This window comes from Osmerus mordax, chromosome 9, assembly GCF_038355195.1.
Source record: "Osmerus mordax isolate fOsmMor3 chromosome 9, fOsmMor3.pri, whole genome shotgun sequence".
In the NCBI taxonomy this organism is placed as follows: Eukaryota; Metazoa; Chordata; class Actinopteri; order Osmeriformes; family Osmeridae; genus Osmerus; species Osmerus mordax.
In genome coordinates, this window is record NC_090058.1 from 3,762,433 (window position 1) to 3,787,847 (window position 25,415).

The 25,415-nt window shown below is 50.7% G+C and overlaps 1 protein-coding gene across 5 annotated transcripts in view; it reads right to left on the reverse strand.

Annotated features, from left to right (window-relative positions):
- Positions 1-265: 265 nt before the first annotated feature.
- The window catches only part of LOC136948789 (disheveled-associated activator of morphogenesis 1-like), a 36,720-nt gene continuing 11,570 nt past the window's right edge, over positions 266-25,415 (reverse strand). For 4 of the 5 annotated variants that reach the window (XM_067242836.1, XM_067242835.1, XM_067242837.1 and 1 more), the window contains exons 2-27: positions 23,705-23,962; positions 19,115-19,204; positions 17,969-18,040; positions 17,692-17,786; positions 17,362-17,581; positions 17,054-17,167; positions 16,730-16,840; positions 16,514-16,617; positions 16,347-16,413; positions 15,253-15,370; positions 14,186-14,324; positions 13,280-13,338; positions 12,585-12,772; positions 11,727-12,008; positions 11,518-11,625; positions 10,802-10,822; positions 9,293-9,390; positions 7,667-7,751; positions 6,762-6,868; positions 5,222-5,310; positions 4,649-4,817; positions 3,880-3,987; positions 3,372-3,432; positions 3,103-3,234; positions 1,714-1,884; positions 266-1,451 (exon numbers count right to left, since the gene is read on the reverse strand). In XM_067242836.1, the coding sequence (XP_067098937.1) occupies positions 1,242-1,451; positions 1,714-1,884; positions 3,103-3,234; positions 3,372-3,432; positions 3,880-3,987; positions 4,649-4,817; positions 5,222-5,310; positions 6,762-6,868; positions 7,667-7,751; positions 9,293-9,390; positions 10,802-10,822; positions 11,518-11,625; positions 11,727-12,008; positions 12,585-12,772; positions 13,280-13,338; positions 14,186-14,324; positions 15,253-15,370; positions 16,347-16,413; positions 16,514-16,617; positions 16,730-16,840; positions 17,054-17,167; positions 17,362-17,581; positions 17,692-17,786; positions 17,969-18,040; positions 19,115-19,204; positions 23,705-23,890 (3,204 nt within the window). In that variant the 5' untranslated portion in view covers positions 23,891-23,962 and the 3' untranslated portion in view covers positions 266-1,241. The remainder of the gene's footprint in view (positions 1,452-1,713; positions 1,885-3,102; positions 3,235-3,371; positions 3,433-3,879; positions 3,988-4,648; positions 4,818-5,221; positions 5,311-6,761; positions 6,869-7,666; positions 7,752-9,292; positions 9,391-10,801; positions 10,823-11,517; positions 11,626-11,726; positions 12,009-12,584; positions 12,773-13,279; positions 13,339-14,185; positions 14,325-15,252; positions 15,371-16,346; positions 16,414-16,513; positions 16,618-16,729; positions 16,841-17,053; positions 17,168-17,361; positions 17,582-17,691; positions 17,787-17,968; positions 18,041-19,114; positions 19,205-23,704; positions 23,963-25,415) is intronic. The other variant, XM_067242839.1, reaches the window with a different exon arrangement.

Here is a 25,415-nt window from a genome sequence, read left to right on the forward strand (position 1 = left end):
CTTTTTGCAAAATCGTGATTATAAAACAGTATCAAAATCTCTATCTTGGTGTATGTTTTTGTGCTTATCTCAAAAACATTATCATTCATACATCAACCGCTGGAGAGTGGGAGGGGGGGGGTCTTTCTCCTCCTTCGTTCTCTTCCTCCCTCCTTCCTTTCCTTCTCAACCTCCTTCCCCCCTCCCTTTCGTCTTCTTTTCCTTGTCCTCTCTCTCCCTCCCACCCTCCCTCCCACCCTCTCTTCCTCCCTCCCTCCCTCCCTCCCCAAGATACAGCGAGAATCCTAACATACTAAAATGAAAATTGACTGAATAATCAATCAATCAATGAATCATATTACTATAGTTCACCTACAGGGCACCTGCCCCATGTTTCTAACCAGCCAACATCCACAACACTGTCAATCACACTATAGTGTTTTAAAATAGTTTTTTTTGGCAGTTATTATCACAAATTATTATTTAAAAAATGTCCCCTCTAATGCTTGTTTGGCAGATTTTAGACACACTGTCTCTTTTTTTAATAGGTCTGTTTCCAGACAGACATAGCCGAGGGTGGTTAGGTTACTTAAGCGAAAACAGAGCGCGGCAGATTTCTGTCAGGGTAACCTGGTTAAAGCCACATCTCATCTATAGTACCTCACACCTGCTCCACCAGATAGCTAGCTTCTACGTGCCCTAGTATCTGGCTGAGGTGGTTCTCAAGGTGGTTCCATGGGTTTATAAGTGACACCTGTTTTTATTATACGGTGTGTCGCACCAGCTCTGTGTCAGTCTATTTGCAAGTTTCCACGCTGCGAGTCTGGTTTCCACCACTAGGGGGCAGTAAAACCCCAGAGACAAAGCGAGTTGCTGTTATTGGGTGCAATCCACCACAGAGGAAGAGGTGGTGGACTAGTGAGGCTCTGCCATACTGTTTGTTTCGAGTATCTCTGGGTGAATATGAGTGACGAGTGCCAGCTGTCTAAAAGTCATGTATGAGGCTGATCTCTGCCAGCAGTTCAAAGGTCAAGTTTGTTGTTTGGTAGTGACAGCAGTTCAGAGGGTTGTTTAGTGTTTAGCCAGGTACATTTAGGAGCACACATCCTCCGTTGCAATACCAACCACCTGGTAGACGGTTTAAGGTCTGGTGACCCTCTGCCTCAACTAGAGGTCAAAGGTCGAGCTCGGGGATTGGTCCATCCAGCTAGGGGTGAAATGTGGAGCCTGCTGATTGGTCCATCCTCCCAGCCAGCAGTCCATTAGTGGTTGAGCTTGGTGACTGGTCGTTCGCGGCTGGTCTCGGCGCCCTGGCTGTTGATGCGTTTGCGGTTGCGTTTCATCTTGGACAGGTCCTTGTCGAACACCTCCCCGGAGCGCAGCGCGGACACCAGGTCGTCAAACTCTCCGTCCTCCTCGTAGTTCTCCTTGGCTTTCTTGGCCTTCCGCTCCTTGTCCCTCTGTTCCTTCATCTGCCAGGGGAGAACAGCAGAGGAAGAGAAAGGAGGGGGGAAAAATGGATAGAAAGGAGCCAAGAGGAGAGACAACAGAGGAGAGAGAGTCAGAGCGTTGTGGATGGGAATCCTCACGTATTAATGTTTGAGACAGAAGGCAACGCCCTCTGAACCTGGCTTGGCCGTGCGCTGGAAAGACAGCGCCGGTCTACCTTCAGTCACGGCTTTCCGTTCAGAGCTCAAAAGTTAAACCTTTGACCTGGAGGCGTTGAGTTCTGACCTGGGTCTCCATGCGGGCACGGCGTTCCTCCTCCTCCTTGCGCCTCCTCATGTTCTCGTTCTCCTGCTTGGCCTCGGAGAACGCCTGCAGGAACTGGTCGAAGATTCCGAAGAACTCCTCCGGCTGCATGCGGGAAGCATCCTCCCCAAAGTGCTTCACGGCCTTCTGGAACTGCAGAGAGAGAGGGAGAGAGAGAGAGGGAGGGAGGACAGAGAGAGAGACAGAGAGAGAGAGGGAGAGAAAGGAGAGATAGAGAGAGGACAGAGAGAGAGAGAGGACAGACAGAGAGAGAGAGAGAGAGAGAGAGAGGGAGAGAGGACAGAGAGAGAGAGGACAGAGAGAGAGAGAGGACAGAGCTTATCATTTAGGTGTTATCGTCAGTAACACAGTTCAACCTGGGAACTCGCCACATGTCAGAGGTAAATGTATGTATGTGTGTGTGTGTGTGTGTGTGTGTGTGGCCTACACGTCCCCATCTCCTTCCAACTGTATGGTGTGCTAATAAATAAGCTGGCTCCCTGCAGCACACAGCAGCATCAAACACATTCCATATGGCGGAATGGAGAGGCAGGGGGAGAGGCAGGGGGACCAGGGAAGAGGCAGGGGGAGAGGGGGAGAGGCAGGGGGACCAGGGAAGAGGCAGGGGGGCAGGGGGAGAGGCAGGGGGACCAGGGAAGAGGCAGGGGGCAGGGGGAGAGGCAGAGAGGGAGGAAGACAGAGGCAGGAAAGGGAGGCGGGGGGGGGGGGGGGTTGCAGGACTGGATGGAGGGGTTGGGGGGGGCATACAGGAAGTAGAGACAGAGAAGAAGACAGGTGGGAGAGGAGGGGGGGGCCAGAGCTTTAAACATGATATCCTTGACCTCTCTCTGTTAACCATTAGCAGCCCCTACCCACAGGTAGGAGACTAGGCAGCTCACAGATCTGAACCAAATCCCTACACACGCATGCACACACACACTCACACACACACACACTGTTCGATAGTAGACTGGTCAGGCTTTATGGCTGGCAGCTTCAAAGCCCTTCTATGAACCCTTTACGAGCATGTGGTTATGAAGCTCAGTATTGCATTTCAGGCTTTGCCATTTCATGACGTTTTCAACGACAGTTGTTAAATCTTCAGAGCTACCTAATCTATGTGTTTGATGGTTCCATCAGAGCTCCTAGCTGAGGAGACCCCCCCCCCCCCCCCATCCTGTTCTGAGGACCGTTGGAATGCAAGCTGACCCTGACCTCCCTCCCACCATCCACCCATGGGCCTCCTCGACCCTCAGCAACCACCCCCAGGCCTCAAAACCTCTGCCCCCTACCAACACCTAGTCCAGCCTCCACAAGAGCCGTATTAACGGTACCCCCCCCGTCCCCCACTCCCAGCCCCGATCCCCTCACCAGGTCCTTGGCCTCGTTGAGACAGTCCTCCACGTCAGAGAAACTGAAGCTGGCCACGGTGGTGAACTGGCTGACCACAGCCACAAACTTGTCCCCATAGTCCTGGGGACGACCCCGCTGGAACTCTAGCTCCTGATTGGTGGAAGGAAAAGACAGGACGTAAGTATTGGGGCATCTGACCTCATCCTGCGCGTCGCAGTGTCAACGCATGCATCGTGAGGAGTTATAGAAATGAGACAAGACGGTAAATCCAAGTGGAGGTCACTTACGGTCTCCACAGCCTTCAGACCTGAGCGCAGGTTGTTGATGTCTTTCTCCAGCTCTGTCATACTGGGGGAGAGAGAGGGAGGGTGGGGGGAGTGCGGGCGGGAGAGAGAGGGAGAGATATGGAGGGTTAGAGGGAGGAGGAGAATTTATTCAAAGGGAAACGATAATAAACCATCTGTTCCCCGAGCCACAGCGCCAGAGAGACAGGAAATGTACAGGATCAAACCCAACTTCCTTCCTTCCTTATTGCATTCTGGGCCAGGGGAGGCTGGAAACAGAGTGACTCGTCTGAGCAGAAACCCCTGAGTTTGCCTGTTCCTGAGTCAACCTTACTAAGCTCTTCTTACTGGACTTCACTGCATTAGTGTTTTCCTTGTAGAGTAAAACATCAAAACAGTGTAAACTTCGGAGCCATCCCTGAATCAATCGTTCGGCCGATTCATCGAATCAACCATTAATGGTATTAACCACTTAGCCAATCAGCTAATGGTTCCTGCCAGCTCTCCTTACTTGACTTTGGCAGCCTCGGGGACGTGCTGCAGCTCCTCCTGGAACAAGGCCACCTTGGGATACTTGTGTTCCAGGACCGTGATCAGGTAGTGAAGCAGGGTGATGTTCCTGGACGGGAGAGAGAGGGGGAGAGGGAAAAGACCGATGGGAGGATGGGGGGGCGGCAGGGGGGAGTGAGGGGAGGGGGGTGGGGGGGTGGGGAAAGAGGGAGACACACATACTTAGCTCTGGGTCTCTTGTTCAAACAGACAAAGCCCTGTTTGTCCTGCGGCCTGGGCAGGAACACAGTAAGAGTCAGGGTTCACCATCACAGGCACACAGTAAGAGTCAGGGTTCACCATCACAGGCACACACAGTAAGAGTCAGGGTTCACCATCACAGGCACACACAGTAAGAGTCAGGGTTCACCATCACAGGCACACACAGTAAGAGTCAGGGTTCACCATCACAGGCACACATAGTAAGAGTCAGGGTTCACCATCACAGGCACACACAGTAAGAGTCAGGGTTCACCATCACAGGCACACAGTAAGAGTCAGGGTTCACCATCACAGGCACACACAGTAAGAGTCAGGGTTCACCATCACAGGCACACACAGTAAGAGTCAGAGTTCACCATCACAGGCACACACAGTAAGAGTCAGGGTTCACCATCACAGGCACACACAGTAAGAGTCAGGGTTCACCATCACAGGCACACACAGTAAGAGTCAGGGTTCACCATCACAGGCACACACAGTACAGTCCCAGCAGCCACAGTGCTCCTCACTTGTCGATGCTGGACTTGGTGTCAGCGATCTTGTTGAGCGAGGAGACCTTGAAGCCGTAGGCGTTGCCCCTCTGGCCCTTGTTCATGTAGTTCCCGAAGGCCAGGACCACCTCCAGGAGCTGGCGCAGGTTCCTGCTCTGGAGAACCTCCTTGCAGGCCTTGCTCAGGGCTGGGGAACAGGGAGAAGCAGGGACGTTCACACAGACTTTTCATTCATCTAGCAGATGCTTTTTGATCCAAAGCGACCTTCAAATAGTGCATATAGAAAATATAGCATAAGATCAAGGATTCAAGGAATGGCTATTTACAGGCCACATCGCAAAGTAACCACATCTCAAGCACCCACTAGGATAGAGCGAGTGTGTCATCACATCTGGAGTTCTGCACGTGCCTGTCTTGTTACAATTCAGGCAAGGATGAACACTTTTTGACATTACATTTTTATGTAGTAAATAATGCACATAGAAAGCGCAGCTTAATCAACAGTTTTTAAAATCGACAATCCTTGTTGAAACCAACGGTTTGGCTGTGAACAATGTCGGTGTGTAAACTGTGCATATCATCCAACTGTACCTTCGACTTTGGGTTTGACCTCAGAGATTCTCTCAGCAAACTTCTTCTTGAAGTAGAGAGCCTGGAGCCTCTGCTGGTAGTGGTTGATTCTGAGTGTGGAGAAATCAAACAATAGATCAAGTCCACATCCTACCGACTACACTGATCTGCTGGGTAAAATATGACATGTTTGGGACCTTGAAAACAGACACCGTTGTAGCGTTTTGGATCAGAGTTCCTCAACACACATGACTGTCCACCATGTTTTCCTGTGAAGGTCTGCAAGTAGACCAAATAGCTTTCCCTCACAAATGACCATGTTGAGTGAGGAGGATCTAACATGACAAACCCACAACACAATAAAGATCCTGTCTGTCTCTCTCCCCCAGGTGCTGTTGCCATGGCGTCAGTGTTTACAGGAAGTAACAGCCCAGATGAGAGTGGAGAATGTGGCCAGAGACAGGAAGGAAGGCTGTCCAGTATTCCCAGGGTCCATAATCATTGTGCCATGTGACAGAACACAGCTACAGACCTGTAGGACAATAATCTACCTCTAATCTGGTACCCCAATTTCTCTGTTCTACAGTCCTGGAACAAAAATAATCTACCTTAAATCTGGTCCCCACTAACTATCTTTAATACAATCCACTACCCCTCACTTTATAGCACCATACATCTGTGTTCCAGTCCAGTACTACTAAAACATCTGTCATCGTCATCTCATCTGGTACCCCCATCGCTCTTTACTGCAATCATCTACATTTATATTTATCCCACTTAGTACTGCTAGTTTATGTACCCTTAGTATAGTTAGTCCACATATTTAAATTTTAGGTATATGTTTATTGTATGCACCTTCCTGCCAAAGCAAATTCCTTGTCTGTGCAAACTTTCATGGCGAATAAATCCCTTTCTGATTCTGATTCTGATTTACATTACATTGACATTTAGTCATTTAGCAGACGCTCTTATCCAGAGCGACTTACAGTAAGTACAGGGACATTCCCCCCGAGGCAAGTAGGGTGAAGTGCCTTGCCCAAGGACACAACGTCATCTGGCACGGCCGGGAATCGAACTGGCAACCTTCTGTTTACAAGCCCGCTTCCCTAACCGCTCAGCCACCTGACTCCCCTACCCCTGATCCCATACCCCCATCTCTCCGTGAGACCACAGCATGGTGTTCCAGCTCAGACCAGCAGGCCTCTGCTGCTCTGCTGGTGGAGATGTTCCCCTGAGGAGCTCCATGTGAACCACAGAGGAGGGTCATGCACAGGGCAGCAGGCCTCTGCTGCTCTGCTGGTGGAGATGTTCCCCTGAGGAGCTCCATGTGAACCACAGAGGAGGGTCATGCACAGGGCAGCATCTCCCTGCAGCAGTCTTGGTATCAGTCTGGGAGAACATGGCCCCCAACAGCCAATCATGCAATTACATGATGCTTCAGGTTGTGGGTTGGATTAGAAAGGGGCAAATGATGAGCCAATTCAAGAGACAGAAGTACTCCCTATGTACCCTGCTTGACGAAAGGGAATGGCGCGCGCACAAACACACACACACGGCGTACCTGCTCATCTCGTAGAGGAAGCGGTCAGCCTTGGCCATCCTCTCCAGCTCATGCTTGTGTTCCTCGAGCAGGTCAACGTCGCTCTTCTCTGGGACAAACTTCAGCAGCTGGACACACACCGAAAGGAGATCAGAGTTTAGAAGGAGCAGACGATGACTGGGTTAGCCACGTCATGACACACAACATGCAACATCCACACAGGGAGTCTGAATGTTGGGAGATCCACCTGATTTGTAACGAGTGTATTTCTGACTCACTGTCTCTGGCTTCCCAGCCCCAGCATAGGAGCCGGGAAGACTCCAACTCTAACAACATTCAGATGTTTGAAACCCACTAAACAACCTCCAGACCCTGCAAACACACACTCTCTCTCTCTCTCTGTCAGACACCACTACACACGCACACGCACACATACCAAGGAAATAAGACTCATAAAACTGGTCCATCTTCCAATTTACTCTAACATCTACAGGAGTACATAAATCCAAAATACTACACTGTTACTACTACACTATACACTCTGCCCTGCTCCACCCTGCTTCACCCTGCTCCACCCTGCTCCACCCAGCCTTTACATGGGGAGAAAGGAAGAAAAACGGCCTGGCCAGAAAGTTAGCAGGGGACATGAGAGAGAATTTTTAAATGACCGAACAGCAAAAGAATGTTGAGGAGTTTTACAAGGGTGCGTACGTCACCACTGCGTCAAAGGATTTCAGTTCAAACTATCCTAGAAGAGTGTACTGGTTGTTCTGGACTACAGTTCCTTGCTATCAAAGTTCTACACAGTTCCAAGATCTCCATTCCCGGCTCACGGATTCCATCTCCATGCTGTTGTTAGTTCTCTACGGTTCCACACGTTCTTCAAGTTCTGGTTCTAGAAGCTCTGCGGCCGGGTCCGTTCCTACCTGCTCCAGCATGTCCTTGGGCAGGTCCTCCTGCTCGTCCATGGTCAGGATGGCTCTCTTGATCTCCACATTGGTCAGCTTCAGCCTGCAAAGACATCCATATCAGCATCGTAAGATAGAGAGGTGGTCTCGATGCACTGCTTCCTGGCATGCAGCAGAGTCAGAAACAGCAGGTAGCTGACAGTTTAGCCTAGCCTAGCGCAGCCTCTTAGCCTAACCTAGCCAAACCTAGCCTAGTCTAGCCTCCTAGCCTAACCTAGCATAACCTAGCCTGGCCTAGCCACCCCAAGTACCAGGCTCTGGATCCTAGTCACAGTGACACTTCTGATCCATGTAGCTGCAGCTAGACTGACCCTGTTGACCGGGCTGACTGTGCTGGAACTAACATTAGGGTCCCAGCTGGCCGCCTCCTCTGGGTAGAGCTCCTCTGGCAGCAGCTCTCTGCCTCTCTGCCAGGAAACCTAGGAACCAACAGCTTTACAACACCAGGCTCTCTGCATGGACTGGCTCTGTTCCAAGAGGCCCTGCCGTCTGTGGCCTCGGCCGCCGCCTCCAACACACCTCCAGGACTGCGGCCTCCAACACACCTCGGCCCCAGCCTCCAACAACACTTCAGCCTATTGACACACCTCAGCCCTGCAGCCCCAGCATTTAACACCCCCCCAGATCTCCAGCCTCTAGCCTCAAAACATACCTCAGCCTCCCAGCGTCAAAAACACCTCCAGACCTCCAGTTACCAGAACATGCTGGACCGAGCCACCGGGCTGAACCGCTCACGGTCCAAACATCTGACCGCACGACTCTAATGACGGCCAATGAGACTTCACACCCACACGAGTACCATTGATCATACTTTATATGTAATTAATGCATAGGCCAAGACTGACAAGATACGTTTACGCAGGAGCGTGCCAAAGCCTACACTCAGGTCCGCAAGCGAACCACCATCACGACCACACTGTAAATAGGCCAACTGAAGGAGACTCTAAATACAGGAAGCCATATAAATAGTCGAATCCTGGAAAGTTCTATTTCCATTCACAGCGGCAGGACCCAGAACCATGACCCAGTAAGCACGGGAGAACAAGACACAGGCACTGCTGTGTTTGTGGTGGTAACCGTGGCGACCAGGGGAGGATAGGGGGAGAGAAGCTGGACATGGTTCCTGGCTAGCGTCACACTAACAGAAACACACTGGAACACACATTAAAACAATCATCCGCCGCTGATCTTTAAACAGACAGTCAACTGTGAGCGATGATTCTAAACCGTCCAGATTCCGTAATCCAAGTCGATGTAAGCAGAGAATTGTCTATGGTGCAATAATTTATTGATGTAAGCTGGCCATGAATATTAGGAGAGAGAGAGAGAGTGATTTGGGGAACAGAGACACTAACCAGGCAAAGAAAACTGTGTGGAGAGAGACAGCGGGAGAGATGGAGAGAGAGGGAGGGAGGGAGGGAGGGAGGGAGGGAGGGAGGGAGGGAGGGAGGGAGGGAGGGAGGGAGGGAGGGAGGGAGGGAGGGAGGGAGGGAGGGAGGGAGGGAGGGAGGGAGGGAGGGAAAGGGTGGGAGAGAAAGGGTGGGAAAGGGAGGGGGGTTGTGTGTAGGAAAGTATCATACTGACCTTGAGAGGAGGATGTTGCAGTTTTGGGCACGGCGTCCGTCGATGACAGACAGTTCCTTGACCTTTTTAGTGGCCAGAGCATCGTCCTCGGACTCTTTCTGTTAGAGAAGACCATCCAGGGAGAAAGATCAGTAACAGCCGCAACTACAGAACCGCCACAATCACTGTCCTGCGCATCGCAGAGAAGGATCCTCTCAGGTGCAATGTCATGTCACATTTGGTTTTTCTTAACGAAACACCATGGAAATAAAACATTCTCCTGGATCTGGACAGCTTCATGACAAGGTCTGTTTTACACAAAACATGTGGCGTCTCATTTATAGGGAACTAGGTAAACGGATGTGTTTCCACTGATTCTTCTCACAGAGATGTGCTGAACACAGCTGAAGCTTGTGGCTACATGACTGCGCCTTCATCCTTGTGGTAGACACACCCGTACACACCCTTGTGTAACCACACACCCGTACACACACACACCCCTGCCCAGGGCTGTCTTGTTTAGGGACAGGAACAAGTGCTTTTATGAAAGGCTCTTCAGTCTCATCTCCTGTTGAATCGTATGAGGGCCCTAAAAACAATGGTGCTTGGTAACCAGGCAACAGAGGAGCTAAACACATGCACTCATGCACGAGAAAGAGCGATACCTTCACACCCCGTCTTCTGTTTCATTCCTTCTCTCTCTTTTTCCTCTCCCTCCCTTTCTGTGTCTTTCTTTCTCTCTTTCAGAAATGCTGGCGGAGAGTCGAGATTCAGAGAGCGAACATTAAACAAGATTCCTCTCTAGGTGAGAGCTGTACAGAGCAAGATCTAGTCCAGCTGTGCGTCTGACAAAGTGAGTATGTGTGTGTGCGTGTGCGCGCGTGTGTGTGTGCGTTAGACCACAGGGGATCTGTTCTTATTCTGTGGCCTACACTCCGATAGTAAGGCAGTGATCAGTTTCAGGAACACACAAATCGGGCACTGTTTCAGTCTTTCAGGGGATAGCTGCGTCATCGCTTCTCGTATCCTCTTTTATTTAGACAGCAGGGAAGGCCTTACACACGTGGGCCGAACAGCTCAGAGATCAGCCAAACCGGGATCTGAACCCCTGGGTGTCTGGGGGGTATGTTAGCCCCTCGCAGCCTGAGCTGAAGGCTCCCTCGGAGCCACTCTCAGACCCTCCTTCCCGCTCTACGAGCCGACAGCCTGCCACAAGACCTATTAGGGCTGGTTACAGCCAGACATCTTGAACTGCTCTCCAATAAAACTGGAACCGATCATTCAGCTATGCGCTGTTCTTTCGACGTTTATTCCAGACGACATCATCCTGCTAATCTTAGAGCAGGAGGATTATACACAGACACTCTCTCGCTGAGACCCAGACACACACAGGAGGTTCTGCTACCACAGTGAGTAGAGGTTCTGATGGAAGCCAGTGCTGTGGTACAGTTTAAAGGCAGACAGACAGACAGACAGACAGATGTGTTTTGTTGTGCAGAGCCAGGTAAAGGTTGTGGAGAGGTTACTCACCTTGGTGCTGAGTACAAACTCCTGTGAGGCGGGGCAGGAAGGAAGCAGGGAGAGGCAGCATTCATTAGAACAAGCATGCAGTAGCCAATGACAGCATCAACGCAGGCCAGTTCAGCGAATCAACAACAAGGGATGAGTTTTGTGAGGTGAAGCAGAGGGAGGTGGAAGTCAGAAAGCTCAGATGCATATTAACGTTTCACACAGGGAAATTACAACAACAAGGTGCCAACGCTTAGACTGTGGAAGCTCTAATCTATTATGGTACATATCTAGGATCTGTTGAGGTAAACAAAGATGGCCGCCTAGGGATTTTCCTCTAGTGAACTGCTGCTGAAGCCTAGCGATACCATCCTACCTGTCCAGATGAAAAAGCAAGCTGGATGACTAACCAGCACAGGCTGAAAGCAGACCTGGGTCTGTACTATAAAAGAATCTGGTGTCATGTTTACATGAACACATTACCTCCTCTGTGGCAAACTGGAAACAGAGAGATAAATTGAACACACCTAAGAACACGCCTAAGAATTTCTGAGTATTGCAGTAGACTTTCCTTTAATGAAAGGGTTGTAGAAGTATGGAACAGGGTTCGAGAATATTCCAAATTCAAGTTACAGAATAGTGTTTGTAGAATGTGTTGCCGAGTGGGGTTTTAGACCTTTGGAGAAAAAGGTTTTGGAATGTTAAATGGCTGGGTTCGGTTGTGTGTTTCGCAGTACCTGCTGTCTCTGGTATGCTGAGAAGGTCTTCTCTATGTCCTCCAGGTCCAGGACCTTGAACACCTTGAGATCGTCCACATCGGTCCACAATGTCCCTTCCAGCTTGTTCTGCAACCACAAACATCCACAGTCACATGTCTGCTTCTCACAGTGTCCTGCTCCTTCATGGTTCCTGGACACATGGTCCTCCCTGCCCTCACAGCACTGACCTCAGCCAGCTTGGCCCAGTTGAAGGACTTGAGGGCGTTGGAGGGCTGGGGAATGTTCTTCTTCTTCATCCCGGGGCCCAGGGGGGCTCCGGGCGGAGGGGGCACACCGAAGGAAGCCATGCCCGGGGGAGGTGGGGGCCCGCCGGGCGGAGGAGGAGGAGGTGGAGGAGCCCCTCCAGGAGGTGGTGGAGGAGGAGGGATGCCAACCATGGGGGGAGGAGGAGGGATGGGCCCTCCTGGGGCCCCCGGGGGGAGTGGGGGGCCCCCAGGAACACTTGGCCTCTGGAACCAGGGAGAGATCGACACAGTCAGTTTGACATTATTAGCTTCATTCACTCAGTTAGTATGCTACACCTTCACATTCCACAGCTCATTCAGTAAGTACACTTAATCAGTTAAGGCCAGTTTATGGTTGTACAGCACATGAGTGACAAACCTGACCTAATCCAGACACTAGTTTTATGTTTGCCACGTCCTGAAATGTGTGAAACGGCAATTTCTTATATGCCAAACGGAAATAAAGCATAAATTGGCCTTTTGTGAGGACAGGACAGATATGGATATCCACTATGTGTGTGTGTGTACTGTGTGTGCTTCTGGTCATACTCTGTTAGTACAGAACAGCTACAGTACATCATGGCAGCTCTCTGGTTGCAGCGGAGGCGGCTCTGGTTAACATTCGCTGTTTTGGAGCTACAGCAGTCAGCCATGTTGTTAATGCATCACCGTACTGTACAATCACACATCCTCTATGCACTGAGTAAGAGGAGGAGAGAGACCGAGAGAGAGAGAGAGACAGAGAGAGAGACAGAGAGAGAGACACAGAGAGATAGAGACTGTATGGATGGTGTGACGTACAGTGTTGAGCTCATGCAGCCTGGCCGACAGGTCAGCTACTTGCTGTTTGACAGCCTTGTGTTCGCTGCTCTCCCTCTCCAGCTTCTCCTTCATCTTGTTGAGGGTCTGCATCACATCCTCCTTCTCCTGGGTCTTAGCATCACACTCCCTCTCCTTCTTCTCAAACTTCTGCTGCAGCTCGTGGTGCTCTGCGGGAGCACACACACACACAAGCACAGACACACACACACACACCAAGCACAGACACACACACACACACACCAAGCACAGACACACACACACACACACACACACAAGCACAGACACACACACACAAGCACAGACACACACACACAAGCACAGATACACACACACACAGACACACGGTCACACAGATATACACACACACACACACACACATACAGACAGTCAGTCAGAGTCACAGAGAATTCTTAGAATAAACATTGTTCCACAGTCTCCATAGGTCTTGGTCACAGTGGGGGCCATATGAGGTTCCTAGAAACCTCATAAATCTTAGATCAGCTGGAATTTAAAAATGAGCCACAAAGCTTCATGGAAACTGACCTCGGGGAAATCATATCTCATAAGATGAACCTTTCCACTTCATAGATATGTGCGTCAGTGTATATGGGAGAGTGTGTGTGTGTGCATTTTTAGGTTGTGTGTGTGTGGTGCGTGCGTGCGTAGGTCTGTACCTTTTCTCATCTTCTCCGCCTGTTCTTTCCACTGCTTCACTTCATTCTCGTTGACCAGCCTGAGGTCAGACAGACAAGCAGGGAGAGAGAGGCTATAACAGGACGTATCAGAACAGTATCTGGGCCTTGATAGTGCAGTTAGAGCAGTGTGGCCCACACAACACACACACACACACACAGGAGTATGAACCAGTGGTCACAGCTAGCAGCATGTCAGAGCAGCAGCAGGGAGTCTGTAAGCCTTCAACCGCTCCACACAGCCTGAATAAAACCTCCCTGATCCCCTCATCAAGCTCCCTAATGCCCATGACTAGTCCCCTAGTCTCCTAGTCCCCTAGTACCCTAGTCCCCTAGTCTCCTAGTCCCTTAGTACCCTAGACCCCTAGTACCCTAGACCCCTAGTCTCCTAGTCCCCTAAACCCCTAGTCTCCTAGTCCCCTAGTCCCCTAGACCCCTAGTCTCCTAGTCCCCTAGTACCCTAGACCCACTACTAGCCCAGTGTTGAGTCAGAAGCCGTATGGATCTCACAACCTGAAACGTCCCTGACCTCTCTCCCAGTGTACTCCCTGGATTAAAGGGTCAGGATTTTGTTTTGTTTTAAAACAGATTTTTTTTTCTCTCCAAATCCCAGTAAGACCCACCTAGAATGATTTGTAGGGAGCCTATTAGAGGACCAGGGCAGGAACAGCTGTAGGCTGTCCTGGTATCTGGTATCAACTCCCATCGTACAACCGATCATGTGACCAGCTTGTATTTCCCTCCCCCAGGCTCTTTCCCTCCCGTCAGATACAAATCAAACATCAGACATGTTCCGAAGCGTGTCATGTGTGCTTGGTGTGTTCTGCGAGTGTGTGTGTGTGTTCTGATCACGTGACAGGCATGTGGTGTCCCTTCTGTGTCACTTACATCCTCACCACATTCTTCACGTTGAAATTCTCCAGCGGGGTCACGTCGGGGTCGTGACCTTTGTCGTTCTGGAGGACGATCTGCTGGACGATGCGGTCCAGGAGCAGCCAGTACTGAACCGTGTTCCCACTGCGCTTGTCTGGGGGTAGAAGGAGAGGCCATCACCATCATCATCATCATCACAAACACTGCACCATGCAGCCACAAGAGCGAAGGCCAACACAACACGGTACAGAGACACACAAACGTGCACAATTCCCGTACACATAGCTCTTAACGCACAACTAACCCTGTGGGGAGAAGAATACCAACCATAGTCGGAATTCCTGCTTACGTGTCTGTGTGCGTGTGTCTCTGTGTGTGTGTGTGTGTGTGTGTGTGTGTGTGTGTGTGTGTTTGTGTGGGGGAGACTAGCTAGGGAGGACCGCAGGTTAAGAGCAGGGTAGCAGACGTCCTCTAGGACGTGTGTGTGATTTATGGCTGTCCTGTTCTCTGAGGGAGCCCTAATCACCCAGCTGTCAGAGCAGAGGGATCCGAAGGGCTGGGGCCAGCCTGTAGAGGCCGGAGAGTGTGTGAAGTCTGGAGGTGAAAAACAACATTTTCTGACCAGGGTGTGGAGCCTTGGGGTTTGAGGGTCTTATGACTGAAGCTAACCAGGCATGAGAGGAATGCCGTGAATCTGATAAGGTTACGTGTGAGTCAATATGTGGAAAACAGAACACAGACACACAGTACAGAGAGAGCTTGACTAGATGGATGTGGAGTGTTCTTGAATACAATCACAAAACAACCATTGGATACTTTAGTGGAACTAGGGGTGTTGGCCTGATTGGTGTGTTTCCGAGCTAGTACCAGGAATTCTGACCTTGTCCTGGTACCAAATCATTGGTACCAGGACAGGATTTCATAGTCGCGTTAAAGATGCTGTAGAATCTTGTAAAGATCTTTGAAGGTCGTGGGAGAAGATGTTTTTCCAGTATGCATGAGTTTGAGTTCTCACAAAGTGTGTGCGTGTGTGTGAGTCTGTGCTAGTGTGTGTTTGTGGGTGTGTTTGTGTGTGTTCTTACGAGGCATGAGGAGGCAGTGCTGCAACACAGACATGAAGTGTGGCTGAGCGTCAGTGTGGCTCATCTTCTTCTTGATCAGCTCAAACACCTGCGTGGCGCTCTTCGTGTCGATGTGGACCTGCAACACAGAGAGACGCGTCATGACCAGCACCATGACCAGCACCATGACCAGCACCATGACCAGCATCCTGACCAGCACCATGACCAGCATCCTGACCAGCATCCTGACCAGCATCCTGACCAGCATCCTGACCAGCACCATGACCAGCATCCTGACCAGCAACATGACCAGCATCCTGACCAGCATCCTGTCCAGCAACATGACCAGCATCCTGACCAGCATCCTGACCAGCACCATGACCAGCATCATGACCAGCATCCTGACCAGCACCATGACCAGCATCCTGTCCAGCAACATGACCAGCATCCTGTCCAGCATCCTGTCCAGCAACATGACCAGCATCCTGACCAGCATCCTGACCAGCATCCTGACCAGCACCCTGACCAGCATCCTGACCAGCTTCCTGACCAGCATCCTGACCAGCATCCTGACCAGCAACATGACCAGCATCCTGACCAGCATCCTGACCAGCATCCTGACCAGCATCCTGACCAGCACCCTGACCAGCATCCTGACCAGCTTCCTGACCAGCATCCTGACCAGCATCCTGACCAGCACCCTGACCAGCATCCTGACCAGCAACATGACCAGCACCATGACCAGCATCCTGTCCAGCACCCTGACCAGCATCCTGACCAGCATCCTGACCAGCATCCTGACCAGCACCCTGACCAGCATCCTGACCAGCACCATGACCAGCATCCTGTCCAGCACCCTGACCAGCATCCTGTCCAGCATCCTGACCAGCTTCCTGACCAGCATCCTGACCAGTATCCTGTCCAGCAACATGACCAGCATCCTAACCAGTATCCTGTCCAGCATCCTGACCAGCACCATGACCAGAATCCTGACCAGTATCCTGTCCAGCAACATGACCAGTATCCTGACCAGCATCCTGACCAGCTTCCTGACCAGCACCATGACCAGTATCCGCTGGAACGGAACACACAGAACTTCCCGAGCTTCAACTCACGGTATCAAAGCGTTTGGAAAGGGCCAGCTCATCTTCGTTCCTCAGCATCTCAAAGAAGTCCAGATGCCTGAAAACAGAACAGCACAGAAGCGCGTGAGGTCCACAACGTTTGAGACGCTGGGGATGAGAGCTGGTGAACAGCGAAGGAAAACGACAGTCTGACTCACCGGTCTAAAGTGGAGTTGTCATGGGAGCGCAGCTTGTCGATGATGGGCTGAATGCCCAGCATGAGGAACTCATAACGGAGGTGGATCCTGAACTCCAGGCTGGACTGTAGGGGCCACAACACAGAGGAGATGAATAGAGGGAGGAAGAGGAGAGAGGGATAACCAAAGAGGGGATGAAGAGAGGAAGGAAGAGGAGAGAGAAAGAGGAGAGCTCACCTCCCCGGCTCCCTGGCTGAGCACAGCATTGATAAAGGACATGATGGCCGTCTTCAGGTTGACCTCGTCTCTATAGCGACCAGTACTCCTGTCCAGGTCGTTCAACAGAGTCTGGAGACAGGTGAGAGAGAGTAGAGAGAAAGAGAAGAGAGAAGAGTGAGAGTAAGATAAGAGAGAAAAAGAAAAAGAGAGACAGAGAGAGAGATGGGAAAAGAGAGAGTATATATAAAGACAGAATCCAGCGTCAGACAAGTGTCACATGTTCACTTTTCAGGGTCCATGTTCAGTTATGAATTGTAACTGTAACCAGGACAGGTTCTCTACCTGGAACCTGGTCCTCTCTGCAGCAAACTTCTGGTAGTGCAGCATGGCCTCCAGGATCTTCTTATGGCCCCCTGGGACCAGACACACAGCTCCCATGATCTCCAACACCGCCACCTACAGACCAGGAGGGGCAGGGGGGAGCAGAAACACAGACAAGGGAGGAGAAGAAGAAAGAGGGGAAGAAAGAGAGTAAGTAGGAGGATGAGAAGTGAAGATGAAACAAACAAACAAAAAACAGCGAAGGATATGAAATCTGTGGGTACTCTGTAGGTTCTATAACCCTACATCAGTCAACTTCCGGCGCCTACCTTGGTCTTGACGTTCTCCGTGGCGAGGCTCTGGGCGATGATGTTGATGCTCTCGGAGTGGGACAGGACGTGGGCCCGCCCCTGGGAGTTGTTCATCAGGGCCTTGATGCAGCCGATCAGGGAGGTGTGGATCTGGGACTCGGTGGTCTCGTAGTCCATGCTCTTCAGGAAGTTCAGGATGCAGGTCAGACCATCCAGGTCAATGAACCGTGTCACAAACCTGGGAGAGGACCACGGGTCAGAGGGTGTGTGTGGCAGGGTGTGTGTGTGTGTGTGTGTGTGTGGGGGGGTGTGTGTGTGTGTGTGTGTGTGTGTGTGTGACGGGTGTACCTCATGGGCTGTGTCCTCAGGGCGGTCTTCAGACTCTCTATGGTCTTGTTTCTCTCCTCCTCGTCCTCCTTCTCCAGGGCCAGGAGAGTCTTCCGCTGGAGAGCAGAACACCAAGGCTTGAGTTTCAGATCAATAAACAGTCAAGGAAATCTAATCACTAATTAAGCCTGCGGTCAAATCATGCTGACTCATTCGTTCCCCCCCCCCACCCCCACTCCCTCTCTCCAACACACACACACACACACACTCCCTCTCTCCAACACACACACACACTCACAGCAGCCATGGAGTTGAGCTGGTCAATGTAGAACTCTGGCCAGCTGGTTGCTCCCTTGTTCTCCTCCTGTTCCTGAGAACACACACACACACAGAAGGTTAGCTCTAAACATGGATAACACACACACACACAAACAAATCAGATTCGGGCATACCTACAATGATGTAATTAGGCAATATATGCTAAGTATTTTTGAACCAAACTGTCTTGGCCAAACATTGCAGCTTTGTGTGAGTGCTTCAGTGAAAGAGAGGGATCGTTACACATTCTACTACACAAACAGACTTCCTTTCATACAGATTTCCAGGACTCGGTCTTTCCCTCAGTTAGGGAGTTTCTGAGCTGGACAGGAATGAGGTCACTTATAGTGGCTGCAACGTGAAATACTGCAGTGCTCTGTCAAACCTTGTGTTAACAAACTGGTAGCTACGGCTAGATGGCTCGTGTCAGGTCAAACCTCCTTGTGTTAACAAAGCTAGCTGTAGCTAGCTAGATAGCTCAGGGCAGACACAACCACTGCCTTTTTAACACAGACAGCTGTAGCTAGCTCTAGCTTGTGTTAAAAGGCTGGTAGCTAGCCCAGGAAAGACAGACAGACATTCCCAGAGTGTTTGGGAGGAGAGGAGAGCAGGAATACGATCTGAAGCTAGGGCTTAGGCACTGGGGCAGGTTTGGGTTCTGTGTTAAAAGCTCCAATTGGAAAACAATGTTCTTAATAGAGGGAGAAATGCAGCAGGGCAGCTTTGATGTACTGACTGGTGAAAACTGGGGCAGGGGTACTGAGGGGGCAACAGGGTGTGTGTGTGTGTGTGTGTGTGAGATCGGGATTGTGTGTGCGTGTGATTGGGACTGTGTGTGTGTGTGTGTGTATGTGTAGTCTTGGCCAAATGTTTTGTCTGGCAGACCTGATTAAAGACCTTTCTCACAGCAAGCGAGGACAGATCTGTTCTCTCTCTTTCTTGCATACACACATTCTCTTCCCCCCCCCCCCCCCCCCCCCCTCTCTCAGTGCTCTGTCCAGCTGCAGAACCAGCTCGGTAGTTTCAACTGCAATGAAAATAGTTCCCACACAAATCAGCAGAAACTCCCATTTTTAGCCTGTAACTAATACACACACATTCTTTCTGTCTCTCTTTCTCTCCTTACCTTCTTTTTGCTGCAGTAGATCTGCCATTTCTTCTCAGCAGGCAGAGCAAACATGGCCTCTCTGTGTTTCTCTGTCAGGTCCAGCTCATCCTGGAGAACAGGAGAGAAGAACAGGAGAGGAAGAGAGGAGAGAAGAGGAGAACAGGAGAGAAGAACAGGAGAGGAAGAGAGGAGAGGAGAGAAGAACAGGAGAGGAAGAGAGGAGAGAAGAGGAGAACAGGAGAGAAGAACAGGAGAGGAAGAGAGGAGAGAAGAGGAGAACAGCAGAGGAAGAGAGGAGAGAAGAGGAGAACAGGAGAGAAGAACAGGAGAGGAAGAGAGGAGAGAAGAGGAGAACAGGAGAGAAGAACAGGAGAGGAAGAGAGGAGAGAAGAGGAGAACAGGAGAGGAAGAGAGGAGAGAAGAGGAGAACAGCAGAGGAAGAGAGGAGAGAGGAGGAGAACAGGAGAGGAAGAGAGGAGAGAAGAGGAGAACAGGAGAGGAAGAGAGGAGAGAAGAGGAGAACAGCAGAGGAAGAGAGGAGAGAAGAGGAGAACAGGAGAGGAAGAGAGGAGAGAAGAGGAGAACAGGAGAGAAGAACAGGAGAGGAAGAGAGGAGAGAAGAGGAGAACAGGAGAGAAGAACAGGAGAGGAAGAGAGGAGAGGAGAGAAGAACAGGAGAGGAAGAGAGGAGAGAAGAGGAGAACAGCAGAGGAAGAGAGGAGAGAAGAGGAGAACAGCAGAGGAAGAGGAGAGAGGAGAGAAGTGGTCATATTACACACGTTTGACAATATTATAGCATGGTGACATTCTCAGAAGGAATCTGGTAAAAAAAAAAAAACTATACTTTGAGTCATTCACTAAGTTATGCTGTTTTACTTTTTGATAAAAGTAGCAGAACAGAAAGAGCTCTTCCAATAGGATCTAAAACCCGTCTCCTTGGTGACTGCATCTCAGGCCTGGGACCATCAGACTCCCCCTGGATTGTCTCAGCACATCTCAGGGGAACGGGAATTCCAATGGACAGCCCTAACAACCTCTCTCTCTCTTTTTCTCTTTTCCCCTGGAGCCCTCTATCAGCTGAGAGACACACACACACACCAGAGACTGGGTAGACCTCCTCAACAGACAGCATGAAATGTGCTGGCCATAAACCATCTTACACACACACACAAGTTACAGTCAGGGCTAAGTTAGGCAGCGTGACCAGGCATACCAGAGAGACAACATCATGGCCAGATGCCCTCTGGTCTATCCCCCCCCCCCTCTGCAGAGACAGATCGTGCTTCCCATCTCTCCAGTCAGTTTGTCCTGCAGACCCTGGTCAGACTGAAAGCCAGACTGAAGCCTCTTTAACACAGCCTGTCTTCTAACACAGCCTGTCTTCTAACACAGCCGGTCTTCTAACACAGCCGGTCTTCTAACACAGCCGGTCTTCTAACACAGCCGGTCTTCTAACACAGCCGGTCTTCTAACACAGCCGGTCTTCTAACACAGCCTGTCTTCTAACACAGCCGGTCTTCTAACACAGCCGGTCTTCTAACACAGCCGGTCTTCTAACACAGCCGGTCTTCTAACACAGCCGGTCTTCTAACACAGCCTGTCTTCTAACACAGCCTGTCTTCTTACACAGCCGGTCTTCTAACACAGCCTGTCTTCTAACACAGCCTGTCTTCTTACACAGCCGGTCTTCTAACACAGCCGGTCTTCTAACACAGCCTGTCTTCTAACACAGCCTGTCTTCTTACACAGCCGGTCTTCTAACACAGCCTGTCTTCTAACACAGCCGGTCTTCTAACACAGCCGGTCTTCTAACACAGCCTGTTTACTAACACAGCCGGTCTTCTAACACAGCCTGCGTTCTAACACAGCCGGTCTTCTAACACAGCCTGTCTACTAACACAGCCTGTCTTTTAACACAGCCGGTCTTCTAACACAGCCTGTCTTCTAACACAGCCGGTCTTCTAACACAGCCGGTCTTCTAACACAGCCTGTTTACTAACACGGCCGGTCTTCTAACACAGCCTGCGTTCTAACACAGCCTGTCTTCTTACACAGCCGGTCTTCTAACACAGCCGGTCTTCTAACACAGCCGGTCTTCTAACACAGCCTGTCTTCTAACACAGCCTGTCTTCTTACACAGCCGGTCTTCTAACACAGCTTGTCTTCTAACACAGCCGGTCTTCTAACACAGCCTGTCTTCTAACACAGCCTGTTTACTAACACAGCCGGTCTTCTAACACAGCCTGCGTTCTAACACAGCCGGTCTTCTAACACAGCCTGTCTACTAACACAGCCTGTCTTTTAACACAGCCGGTCTTCTAACACAGCCTGTCTTCTAACACAGCCGGTCTTCTAACACAGCCGGTCTTCTAACACAACCTGTTTACTAACACAGCCGGTCTTCTAACACAGCCTGCGTTCTAACACAGCCGGTCTTCTAACACAGCCTGTCTACTAACACAGCCTGTCTTTTAACACAGCCGGTCTTCTAACACAGCCTGTCTTCTAACACAGCCGGTCTTCTAACACAGCCGGTCTTCTAACACAACCTGTTTACTAACACAGCCGGTCTTCTAACACAGCCTGCGTTCTAACACAGCCGGTCTTCTAACACAGCCTGTCTTCTAACACAGCCGGTCTTCTTACACAGCCTGTCCAAGACGGGAAGGTTTTGCCTTCATGCCGCCTCGCAGCTCTGCGTTGGAGGTTTGGACACGGAAGGAGGGGGGGTCATTGTTGTTGTACCGGAATGAATCCGGCAGCAGAGGTGGTCACAGAGCCGGATTGACGTCTGTGTGAAAAGGAGAGCCGGCATGGCGGGACTACACACACTAGACACCGACGTCACGCCTCTGATTCCGGAACACCTTTGTTTGGTTCACTGTTAAATAGCCAAGTCTGCAAAACGAGGGGTCTTTTTTTTACGGCAAAATCTTGGGAAGTGTGTGTGAAGAGAGATTGCTTCTCCTTCCCCTTCCCTGCACAGTACTCTGGCTTGATCCTAGCCTTCTCCATGGTGCAGTGATACTGCAGGGCCCAGACACTCTCTTTCCCATCAGCCCTCCTCTAGACTTTGTTTCTCTTCTCTTTCATTCTTCTCTCTCTCCATTCTCCCCACGCTACTCTATGCAATCTCCCGTCTTTCTCTCTCCCTCTGTCACTATGCAATTAGTCTCTTCTTCTCTTTTCCCCAGTCTCTCTCTCTTCTTCTTCTCCTTTCCCCAGTCTCTATCTCTCTTTCCTTCTCTTTTCCTCTGTCTCTCTCTCTCTCTCCTTCTGTCTCTGCTGTGCTCCTCATTAGCTGTGGCCAGAGCATGTTGTGCTGGTCTGTCGAGTGGTGTGTTTCCTGCAGGGCCCCTAGTTAGTCTGACAGAGTTAGTTTGACATCTCGGCCAGTCCCATTGTCAGCTCCACGGGCAGGACACAAAGACACCAGCTGGTTCTCAACAGGACGTCCGATAGGCCACAGCCTGGCGGCGAGAGGGACTCTACTGAGCGCGTGCAGACCAGCTATGGGCCTAACTGTAGCGGTAGTGAGTTGGGGGACAGGACTGAATCGAGTCACGCGCTGGTGGGCCTGCTCACACACACACACATACATGACCGTACAGACACGGAGACACACACACACGCTGGCGATCCCAGTCATGCAGTGAGCGGGTCTGCAGAGCTCAATGAGTTGGGCTGTTATTGTCTGTCAGCAGCCAGACTCTTTCATGGATCATTAGCTAGAACAACAACCACACAGCCGGCCAGCCAGAACCAGTAGCCAATCACGGTCTCTCCTCAAGAGTAGGGACCCTCCCAGCCCTTCCCCCTAATCTCTACCCCGTTTTACTCCACATGTTCATACCATAACATGGTGTACTGGAGAATATGGTAATGGAGGTTAGTTGATTATATAATTTCTCTATGTTACATTTACATTACATTTAGTCATTTAGCAGACGCTCTTATCCAGAGCGACTTACAGTAAGTACAGGGACATTCCCCCGAGGCAAGTAGGGTGAAGTGCCTTGCCCAAGGACACAACGTCAGTTGGCATGACCGGGAATCGAACTGGCAACCTTCGGATTACTAGTCCGACTCCCTCACCGCTCAGCCACCTGACTCCCTGTGTTGTTGATGTGCTCCACACGGCTCTACGTATGAGGGAGCACTGACTGAGCTGACACTGGGGAAACCACTCCTGTGTGCGTGTGTGTTTACGTCTGTTTGTCTTTCTGTGTGCGAAGGAAAAAGCACACACCTGGCTGTCCACCAACATGGCTGCCATCCAAGCAACCTGGCAAAAACTACAACCAACATGGCCCCCGTCCACATCCCTCCCACTAGCGATTACATCCGTTTAATACCTGAAGAGCTGGTGATTAGACTATCTACATCCCAGATGGCTGACTGTTAAAGTAGTCCAGCCATAGAGAAAGACCAGCAAGCCAGTGTAGCAGTCAGCAATACAGAAGGTCACACAGCAAAAGCAACTAGTTCATTTGACACCGGCGGTGTTTATTTGGGTCAAACCCATGAGACCGGACCTATATAGACACTCGACGAGGGAAACCAACAGTCCCGTGTTTATAAACCAACACAGGGTGGGGAGGTACGTACCACCAGCTCGGTGAACATGGCGTCCAATTCTTCGGAGGGCGGCATGGGCAGAGCGGGCTCCAGGCTCTGCAGGGTGAAGCCGCTGTCATGGCGGAGGCGGTACGTGATCTCGGGGTGGTCGCTCCCTTTGAAGCAGCAGAAAATGACGGAGGACAAGCCCCGCCCGCCACGCTTGCGGGGCGCCATGGCAACGGCTGGCAGCAGCGGGAGCGGCAGGAAGCCGGGCTAGGAAGCGTTACCGTCGGTTACCGCGGCTACCTGGGAGAGGGGAAGAGGAGGAGATCCGTTAGTTAAAGAAAACTGAAGTCTGTCTTTGTCTACGAGCACAATAACTACATAGAGATGGACACATCTGAAGCACAGCTCTGTCAGAGAGCGATGTCACCAGGGAGGAGAGACCAGTGATGGTGAGGTGAGGGAAAGAGGTTGAAGATTCTACCCAATTCTTCCAACATGAGCCCCAACTGTTTCTTTAGAAAAGTAGAAGTAGAGAGGGAGAGACAGATAGAAGAGAAAGGAGGGAGGCAGAAAAGGAAGAGAGAAGAGGAATGACACAGAGCGTGTTTAGCAACCACAGAAAGGTGAAACCCAGTCATCTGCGGTGCCAGACAGTGCATTCTGTAATGGGTCAGACAGCGGGCAGTGTGTGTGTGTGTGTGTGTGTGTGTGTGGGGGGGGGGGTGTGTGTGGGGAGGTGTGTGTGGGGGTGTGTGTGTGTGGGGAGGTGTGTGTGTGTGGGGGGGTGTGTGGGGTGTTTGTTTGAGCTTTATTCACTTTTACTCAGTGAAAGATTGACTTAGAGGTAGATTTGTCTGTCAGCATGCCTAACGTTTGTGTGTTTGTGTTTAGAATTCAATGTTCTCAACACTGCAAGGCCACAGCAGCTTAGAACTGTCTCCCGAGCACCCAACAAAGTGACCTTCTTCTCAGAGCGCACACACACACACACACACAGCACACAGTTAACACTCTCACTCAACACATTCTCAGTCTACTCTCACCCACAGACGATAAAAACTGATGTATAAGAAACCACCAGTCTTCAGTCATGGTACAGTAGTGAGACATAAAAGACACTTCTACACACATACTTAGAGACACATACAACAGAAGAAATAAAGTGAAACATGTTAAATAAGTATCTCTTAAATGGAAAAATATATATATGTTAAATGACCTTTTCAGACACTATCTATTTTTTAATCTCTGCCATGTTTCTGCCATGGTCTGGCTACCGTTCACAAACCCCCACCAGACACACACAACACACACAGCCCCTCCCTCCGCCCCTGAGGTATACTGGCAGAGTAGGATGGGCAAGTGGACGTGTAAACTGAGTGGCGGATGGCTTCCTGTATCAGCATCCCTGTACCCTATAAGACAGGGTAGGAGGAAGGATGGAGGGAGGGGAGTGAGGGAGGGACGGAGGGAAGGAAGGAGGGAGGTGGGAGAGAGAGAGGGGGAATTGATGCAGATCTATTCTTTGACACTGAAGTATTTTCCTTTCCCTTTTCTCTTTCTCACCCTCCGCCTCCCCCTCTCTTCCTCTCTCACTCCTTATTTCCTCCCTGACGGCACATCAAAGACAGGGAACAAAGAATCCGACTGAAAAATCTCCAGAGGAAGTGGTGGTTTTAATATTGTCCGTTTCAAAGAGCAGCTTGCAGCGATCACGATGGTGATGGTAAGACTGCCTCCCTCCTCTACTCCC